Source organism: Mastacembelus armatus, chromosome 20, assembly GCF_900324485.2.
Source record: "Mastacembelus armatus chromosome 20, fMasArm1.2, whole genome shotgun sequence".
Classification (NCBI taxonomy): Eukaryota; Metazoa; Chordata; class Actinopteri; order Synbranchiformes; family Mastacembelidae; genus Mastacembelus; species Mastacembelus armatus.
In genome coordinates, this window is record NC_046652.1 from 1,926,415 (window position 1) to 1,936,209 (window position 9,795).

At 36.6% G+C, this 9,795-nt stretch overlaps 1 protein-coding gene across 3 annotated transcripts; it reads right to left on the minus strand.

Moving 5' to 3' along the window:
• Positions 1 to 6,177: 6,177 nt before the first annotated feature.
• LOC113121769 (C-C chemokine receptor type 1-like) lies at positions 6,178 to 8,672 on the minus strand. Of its 3 annotated transcripts, none has more exons than XM_026292537.1 (4): positions 8,605 to 8,672; positions 8,454 to 8,479; positions 8,173 to 8,369; positions 6,178 to 7,030 (listed from the first exon to the last, which is right to left on the minus strand). In XM_026292537.1, exons 3-4 carry the CDS (start codon positions 8,352 to 8,354, stop codon positions 6,178 to 6,180), a joined length of 1,035 nt encoding a protein of 344 aa, XP_026148322.1. In that variant the 5' UTR covers positions 8,355 to 8,369; positions 8,454 to 8,479; positions 8,605 to 8,672. The 3 variants fall into 3 exon arrangements, with proteins under 3 accessions (XP_026148322.1, XP_026148320.1, XP_026148321.1); XM_026292535.1 differs by having other exon boundaries at positions 8,173 to 8,372; positions 8,605 to 8,621; XM_026292536.1 differs by lacking the exon at positions 8,605 to 8,672 and having other exon boundaries at positions 8,454 to 8,533.
• Between the last annotated feature and the right edge of the window lie 1,123 nt (positions 8,673 to 9,795).

The following is a 9,795-nucleotide window of genomic DNA, read 5'->3' on the forward strand; positions in this document are numbered from 1 at the left end:
AAAATCGCTGACGTCCGCCATTTTATATGTAGAATAGTGCATAACAGATATTGATATTCAGCCTCAGGCTAAGCCTTATGGCCAAGGCCAGATCAGATTGAAGTCGGAGCTTTTGCCGCTCTCTCCAGGGGGCATGTATGTTCAACAAGCTCGCTGCTGATTGGCCCAGTGGTTGCCGTGGGAACGTTTTCTAAACACTGCCTTATTGGCTCTGTCCCAGTTCAGGAGCCGCGTCCTTCGAAGGATGCGGTCTACAAAGTTGCATCCTTCATGTTTTTGCATCTTTTCAAGTTTTAGAGAAAACCTCACCCTGGGTATTTATTTCTTTATTTTATTCTCTACACTTCTAAAACCTAACTAGCCTTGAATGGAATGAAGTGAGCCATGGTCTAAACTTCAAGGTGTAATTGTAGTATATGGACTTTAAAATGTTCTTGTGATTTTAATAATCTATAATATGACATTTAACAGGTTACAAAGGTGTAAAGTGTCAGTGAGTTGTGAAACTGTATGCTGAGAGCAATCTTCTGGCTTTGCAGCAGGCAGTACTTGGGTCTCTGCGGATTCTTCTTAATGAAAGTCATATCAGTGCGAGCAGCAACATTAATCTCAAAATAGATTTGTCTAAAAAATATGCAACTGTCTCTGTGTGGCAGCTATATTTGTCTTTCTTAGTGTCTACTAAGTGTGCCTGCATCTGTTAGACTTCTTGCCAAAGGGCAGTGAAATGTCTTTGTGTGCATGTTTAATAGCCCCATTGCCCTGGATGTGCTGCCTTTACCTGACTACGTGACAGCTGGGGGACATTGCAAGAATGAGCTGAGGTCCTTAACTCATAAAATCAATATTAAGCTGAAAAGAAATCTAAAGCCTGTGAGCACTGCATACTGTCCATTTGCTTCCCTTCCAGCATCAGCTTACTAGAGCCACAGCTGTTTGGTTGCTTTGTATTGTTGCTGTATTATAATGCTCTGATTTCACACAACTGCCTTAACTTTCCCTAACCTTACTGGGGGAAGCCTCTATAATTCTGTTACATGAATTCCTGCTGAGTTTTAGTCAGTGGTTCATCGCTACTGTTGCTGTCATAAATCCACATATTTCCATTGTGTACTCAAGGAGAATCAACTGAGATTGACACACTGGCAGTTTATTATCAAATATTTTGATTCAAAATGTTTAAATTAAAGAATGAGCTGTATGGTAAAGCAATGGCATTACTGACCCAATTAAACACTTAGTGGCTGGAGTCCAAGACGCTAGGTGCTCGCTTCATAGGTCTGTTCCCTATTTCCAAGATCACCAACCTGATGATCATCAGTCCCTCTGTATCCACCCCACCTTTTCATGTCTACAGGTTGAAGCCAGCCAGTCTACTCTATGTTCTAGTTACTTTTAAAAGTTCTCATGAGCTAAGATCCAATTAACGAGAATACAAGATGTTTTAGGATTATAGATGTCCACGGGTCAGTGGTTCATAAAGAGGGTCTAAGTCTCATCGAGGCCAGCTTTAAATGCTACAATCATTCAAATACAGACCTATTTTGGCTCTCTTCCTGTTTGCTAATTTTGAAAATTACTAAATTAAATACAATTTTAAAAAGATTTCATGCTGTTTGTCTCACATGAAAACACATTGCATATGAGGCTGTTTTTCATTGCTGTTAATGCACAACCTTGCCAGGCAAAGTGTAGTCACATGGAAATTAACATGTTAATATTTACAGTCCCTGGAATAATATATCATAGCTATTCATTATTTTGTGAAGGAAGTCATTTAGGTCATTTATCTTTGTTTCATTTGGGCTCTGTCTAATGGTAAAATGAATGTTTTCATTATCTCCTTTCATCTGTTAATTATAGCAAGGTCTATGTTTGTGCACTGTATATAATGAAAGTTTTAAACAAACAGCAAACAATTGTCTAATAATCTTCGGTTAAATTGCCCTTTAAATGTTTGAGTTTCAACTTTTTATTTACAACCTTTGTTCCACATTTATGAAAGAAACCAATAAAATAGGTATTCCCATTAAAAACAGCAAGACTACTCTGGATCGAGTAAGACTGAATGTAGCAAGAATTTAGTTGGTATTATTTGGTTGATCTATCTTCTAATATAATCTATAATTTATAACCTATCCTAATTTAGATTTTAGTCATCAACAAATATATTTGTCATAGTTGTTATTGACAAAATGAACACTTTGTGGTTTATGTGAAACAAGAAGGAGCCATGTAAATTCTGATAGATTACATGAAGTAATGTCATTTAAGAGTAACGTGAATAATGTAAATATTGTAAAATTAACAACAAATAAGAGAATTGTTCATTTTCACAAATATACAGGAAACAAATGGTGCTTTTCTGTCTCTCTCTTAGTCCGTCTGCCATACACACATATGTGCACACCCACACACACACAAACACACACACACATTAATACAGCAGTCAGAAGAAGCAGTACTGCAGACCCTAAAGCCATGTTATAAGTCAAGATAAGGCGCAGGGTGCATGTAGTTCTATTCCTCCAATTAATTCTCATTCCCCACAAGTGGAGGACCCCTGAGAGCTTCTTGACACTTCTATTAAAAAAGTAAAACTGAAACACAGTGTGAAGATGAAACAAGAGTGATCTCTTTCTTCTGTCCATCTCCAAGGAGAGCAAAGTTTTACACCATTTTTGGAAAATAATAAAAATTTCATTTCTTCCGGACTTCCTTGTTTTCTTGCGGGGAAATAGTTAGACTCAGGTATACATAAAGTTTTTTTTTTTTTTTTTGCAGTACCAGGAGAATAGCATAAAGGAGGGGCAGTTCAGTTTTGTCCTTGTTGTTAGTAAATGCAACAGTTACTACACACACACACACACACACACACACTGATGATCAGGAAACAAATAGCAGTAGGTTGCTGGCTGTTTCTCAGCAGTAATCAGATTGTGGCAGGAAATCAGAGAAACTGTCAAATACACTTTATGTACATTTTTGTTAGTAAGTACAGATGGAGTAAAACAAACATGAAAGGGAAAAAGTAAACCCTGTGCTTTTTGCTCTAAATGATATATACTCCATTGTGTATGGCATATTTGTACACTGTATGAGTAAGTTCATGTACTTTTAATGTGAATTTTTTATTTTTTATTTTGCACCACTTGGTTTTGAATCCTGGAACATTGGAAACAATTTTATTTCCTGGTGTGAAGAGTTACATGCACCTACTTCCTGTGTGAAATGTTATTCTAAAGTGTTTCTTGTTTTGTCTTTGGTCACTTAGTGTTTCTAGGTTTACGTGGTCATTAGTGTTAAGTTTGTGTCCACACATTAAAAACATACAACGCACATCTGCTTCACTCATTTTAATATAGCCAGGAAAATCCCTGTCCACACTGATGCACACAGGCTGATGCAGATAAGTTAGGAGTACTTCTGTTTTTTTATTTTTTTTTATTTTTATTACTTTATATTTTCACTTCATGGTTACAATTTTCTTGATACATATTTTACTTACAAAATAAAGACATTTTACAAAATGATGTTTTATTAAAAAGATTTAACTACAGAGTTGTATACAACTGCAAGAAAAAGAATTAGCACAGTTTGCAATTTTCAGGTTTTCTGTGTAAATTGATCCTGATCTTCACCAGCGTCACAAATATCTACAAGCACAATATTTCTAAGTTGACAAAACAAAGTCACAATCCTTCATGTCTTTATTCAACACAAGCATTAAACATACAAAGTGATCATGGAACAACAAGAGTCAAATAAATAGCTGACATTGGGTTAGGGTTAGTCATTCTCACAGGGCCGACAAATAGAGACAAAGATTCACAGCTACACCCAATTTACAGTTACCAGTTACACTAACCTGTATGTGTGTCTGTTATATTTACAAGATAGTGTCCCTTCTTCACTGAAAGCTGAATACTGCAGCTCCTGAAACTAACACACTGATTGTCTTTTAAGTGACTTTCGAGTGTTGTCTATTCATAATCATAATCTACCAGTCATGACCCCTGCTATCAGCAAAAAGCTACTGCTGAGTAAATATGATGAAATTGACAGGCTAACACTACAACATGAGGGTGTTTATAGTAGTTTGTTCTTTATCATTTAAAAATATCCCTTATTTCCCCCAGCTTCTACTGAATTTCTGTTGCACAATAACCACTTCCTCTTTCCTCCCATTTGCAAAACATGTTTAACAAGCTTCAGTGTAATACTGACTGAAGACTTTTCTACCTATTCCATGGCCTTGATTTTGTTCATGACATACCAGAGAAAAATGGAGGAAAGACCTTTTATGTGACAGCACCACTTCATCCTGGTGCGTCCATTTGTTCTTGACAATGAGCTCTTCCAGCAGAAAAAAATGTCAGAAATTTAATCCTGAATAACGATTTATCATCAAGGCCCGCTATTCACTCAGTAGCCAGACAGGTGTACCTGTACAATCAAATACAAGTCAGAAAAGCTGTTCTGACTTTACTTTCAACACATATAATGTTGAATTTTGTTGACACTGTTGTAGAGGTGTGAATTTAATGACAGTATGTGGAACTGAACTCAAAGTTTATGGTTTTGAATTGGATAATATAATATTATGTTTCCTTGTGTATGCAAATAGGAAGGGGGAAATTAAAAACACTTGTCACTATAATGTAGCCCTGTAGGCTACCACACCATCTTTGACCTCAGTAATAAACATCCTGGGTAATTGAATTTGCACATTTCCAACAACAGCCAAAACAACTGAACATTATGAACGTCTAAAGACAGACGTCAGTGCAAGGCTGTTGTAGGACGTAAGCATGCTTCCATTTTATAATAAAAAGGTGCATGGCAGGCAAAGTACTGAAAGACCTTTTGAAATAATCCAGATAATTGTTTCCATAAGGAAGACCAAAACGCAGTGTACGCAGTGTGATTGGGAGTAATTGTTACGTTGCAAGCACTTTGCAGTGTTTCAGATATTTCAGTCCAGTAATTGTTTTGGAGGTTATTTGGCTGATAAAAAAGTACATATACATAATATATATGTACATTCAGTTCATCCTAAGGGGAATGTGACATGTGTACTGAATATCATTGCAATCCATTCATCCAAAACATTATATACTTCAATCTTGCACTAGAGGAAAAATCAAGGGTTCACTAACATCTCAGGAACATGGATGTCTGCATATAACAGTCTGTCCAGTAGTTAATATTTCATTCATGAGATACAATTTAGAAGCAATTTCATCCTTTTCTAGTGTGTTGGAACAACTGTCTTTCATACAGTCGACTACCCACAAGCATAAAACTCAAACAGCATCTCTCTCCACAATCACAATCCTGCTCCTCCTGATAATACACAGAATGCCACTGTACATGTACATAAGACAGACCCCTCAGCTATATCTCAGAATTTAAGCATGGTATCTAAACAACCACAACAACTAGGATTAGCCCTTTTATAAGGTCATGTTCTTGAAATATCCCGTATGTGAAAGATGCAACCTGCTTATTAAAAATGTTGATTTAATTCTACAGTTCACACAAGAAAAACACAAGAGCTAAGCTAAATGAAAACTGCCCATGACTTATTTGTTTTCCTTCCATCTAAAATGTGATCCATATATAACTTGACTAACGAGACAACTAAGCATCCAATTATATTATTATTGAATTAAGATCAATTATATATAAACAGATATGATTGAAACTATTAAAAAAAAAATAACACAACTCAGTTTAGTCCAGCATAAACATGGTTACGATCAATGAAAGTAAAGGTGTAGAGGTTTTGGACTGGTGAGCAGAGTTTACATCCTGTCCTAATCCAATACTTAATATTTACCTTTTCAAACTGTAATCACCATCTTTCCCTAATTTGATCGGTGACCTTTTGCAATATCTTAATTTTGTTTGCAATAACCATGATTCTCTGAAATTAATTATGATGAAGAGATCAGGATCTGGGGTTTAAAAGATCATTATTGATTAGCAGATGACAGAAAGACACCTAAGCTATTTTGTAAAAGAACTTATTAAAATGTAATAATGTGATACAAGAACTAGAAATGAAAGATTCACTAAATGACAAAAGTCTTTAAAGGAAACAGAATAAGTTGTTTGTAGAACTGTGGCTTGTTTAACACATGACAGTCCTAAGAAACTAAGGACTTTCAATTCCTAAAAATCATTTGGTGTACTTTTTGTAGAAATATTGTTGCACTGACTGGTAGAAATGCACCTTCTTAACCCCGGGAAGTGTTTCACCAGCAGCTGTCTGAAATAGTTCTGAAACTTTTTCCCAACAAATGTGTAGAAGATCGGACTGATGCAAAAGTAAATGTAGGCAAGGATGCGAGTGATTTGAAGTGCATAACCTTTTTTCTGTGCATCCTCACAGGTAGAGCTTTCATTGTGTATCAGGAGGACAATATTAAATGGTGTCCAGCAAATAAAAAACAACAGAACAATTATGAATATCAGCCGGACTGTCTTAAACTTAGTGATTATCTTGGATGAAACGACAGTGACTGCAATCCTAACATAGCAGCAAATAATAACGACCAGAGGGAAGATCAAAAAAACAAAAAGCTCAATGTAAAATCCAGATTTTCTCAGCTGTTGCACATTAATAAAATCTAATTCACGAGGATACTCCTGACAGTGCGTTTTGTTTTCAAGATAATTAAAAAAAGTGGTGTGTAGAATCATCGGCTTGATGCATGCAAGGCCACTGACCAGCCACACAACAGCGCAGGAGATTACGGCGTACCTGGTGTTCCTCACTCTTGGTGCGCCCAACGAGTACACGACCGCAAGGTGTCGGTCAAAGCTCAGAAGAGTCAGAAAGAGGACAGAACTATAGAAGCCCAGGTAGTAGACACTGCCCACAATCTTGCACATAACTGTGCCAAAGATCCAGTTGGAGATCTGCATGTAAACTCCCATGAAAGGAAGGCTGCTCATGAAGATCAGGGAGGACATCACCAGGTTCAGCAGGAAGATGTTGGTCACGGTGGTCAGCTTCTCAAACCTAGACGGTGGTCGTTTAAAAAAAACTATTAGATAACAACAAACTATATGTTCAAGCATTTTGACAATGACGTTTCACACTATTTTATTGTTTCAGTGGAATCTCTGCATCTGTAGATTGGTTGGTGGCACTGGAGTGAATTTGCAGATCCTTAGCTTAGTAACATGCCATATGAACAGGGTGTTGACAAAAGTACAGCTGCTTTGAAACTTAGCTTTAGAGATGGTTTTGTTGTTTCACAGTGTAATAAATGGTCTTGACTGGGTAAAAGATTATTTCGAATTAAATGTACAACAAAGTAAAAAGGAATCTCAGATTTCCAACCACTCCCCTCAAAAATATTTTTCTAGACTACAAACCGGCAAGAGCAAATATTAGTCACACATTCCCAGCTTCAGCTCTGTCCCTGCACTGGATTAAAATTGTCTTCACATTCTTGCTGGAAATCATGGAGGCTTGTAGTTCATTGCTACTGTTGGTAATATAAACCTCACTGCTTAATGTGCACTCTCCCACATCTATTTTATACATCTGTGGAAAGTACTATTGAAACACTACACTCAAGTACAAGTTTGAGGTATATGTATGTTATCTATGTATGTGAAGCTCATTTGCCGCTCCTGCTGCTACTGCTTCTTCTTCTGTACTCTCCCTCACACCTGGAAATGGGGGGTGGGATATGCAGCAGTGGTCAGATTGCTCTTTAAATAATTCACATTTTACTCAATGCACCTTTAAGTAACATTTTTAATTGTAGGACTTTACACTGTGGTACTTTTGCAGTAGTGGCACCTGCTGTCACTGATGGAGTATGAAAAATGTGTCCACAAAATACAAGACATCTATTGTCAGTGCTGTATGCGCTGTAAAAATAGATCACTCATGGAGTAATAGAAAAAAGGCAGATCACTGATGAGCAACTAGTTGTGTAGTTTGTTTAGCAGTGTAAGCTTTTGTTCTACTTTTAGGATAGCTGCACAAGAACTGTTCTCTGTACTATTAAACCTCTTGCAGGTTATCGTGTACAGTACATTGTACAACATAAATCTCTCAAATCTAAATAGGCACTGTGTTGTTCATGTTGTTCAACCATGCATGCTGCTTTAAACTTTTAAGCTTAGAGTTTTTGTTAATCAGCTCACCGATGGATGATGACCAGGACCAGCCCATTGCCAAAGACACTGAAGAGAAACATAAAGTAGTAAAGGATGGATAGCTGAGCTCCTAATTTGTTATCGCTGTCCCTGCTACATAGTGTGGCTGTCGTGTACGTCTCATTAATGTCATTATAGTCGTAATCAAATGTTGTAGTTGCCATCTTCATCTCCAACAGGAAAATCTGCTGGAAACAGAAATGCAGTCAATAAACAAAATATTCACAATATTCTCAGTAAGAATTAGAAATTATAAAATGATCACTTACAGCTATTAAATGATGCAAGTGTTCCCCTGCAAAACATGCAAACAGCCAGAAAATAATGTTAAACAACGTTTGACTGTGAACCTCTGAGGAACCAATGAATAAAAGCAGCTGTTTCTGGGAATGAGTATCCTGCTAATTTGAGCTGACTTACCGTCTGGCCAGCAGAGAGGCTTCTGCTTGTCGTCTGACTCACAGTGAGTTCAAGTCACTGTATTATAAGTCATCTAGCAAGAATAACAGAAGTCTGTGTGCATATAAGTGGGATGGGCTCATTAAAAGGCCACAGCACATAGGAACACTCCCTCTGGATCACAGACCACCTGTCACATGTGAATATGACATGCAAATCATATTTAATCAATTATCATGAGCATCTGAGAAAGACCTACAAGAGTCATGATATAAGTCCAAATGTGTCCCAGAAGATATTATGGCCTTGGGAACACAGCTGAGTGCTAAAGAAACTCACTTGAGTAGTAAAAACTCCTCTGCAATGCTCCCATAGCTATTTCCAACATATTGTTCTACTTGAACTAATCAATGTGTCCAGAACAAAAACATCAATCTATTTAAAAAACAAAAGGGTTGAATGAGAGGGGATGTGTAGCTTCAGGAACATCAATAAAATAATAAATATGATCCACAAAGACAGATCCATGAAGTTGAAGGGTTGCCAAATGCTAAAATGCTGCAATGCAATTCATAATAGCCTGAGACAAGAGTTTACAACTGTAAAAAAAATACCATGGCACCAATCATTTTATCTTATTTCTAAGGGGTTGTCAGGTAAAGTGTGGATTAAAGTGCAATGAAATTTTTTATTAAATCTCAAATTCAAAATGTTCTTTGCTTTAAAAAATAATAAAGGTTAGATGACTAAAACAAGAAAAAGATCAGATTTACAGTGGAAACAATGTTAACTCAGAAGACACAAACTTACAACACAATGATTATCATCACTATGCATTATTCTTCATATAGCATGAATAAAGCAAGAGTATAACAGGATTTATCAAGTCATCTGTCAGGCTATCTAAACAAAGAGGAAGATACTTGTCTCACTCTTACAGATGTCAGTGTTGATACGTTTCTACAGTATCAGCAGAATACTTAACATTGATATTAAACTACAGTGCATGCATGTCACAATGTTTACTGGGAAGTGTAAATTACAACCAACTACTTATGTATGAGGGTAAGTGATATCTTCCAGTTTCAGTTATTTATTGGCAAAACACAAGGGAGTATCCCTTCCTCCTTTTTCTTTACACATTGGAGTTACAAAAACATTTGCTGTAAGAAATGACACAGTCCACTGCAGTTAAATGTGTTGATGACTCAG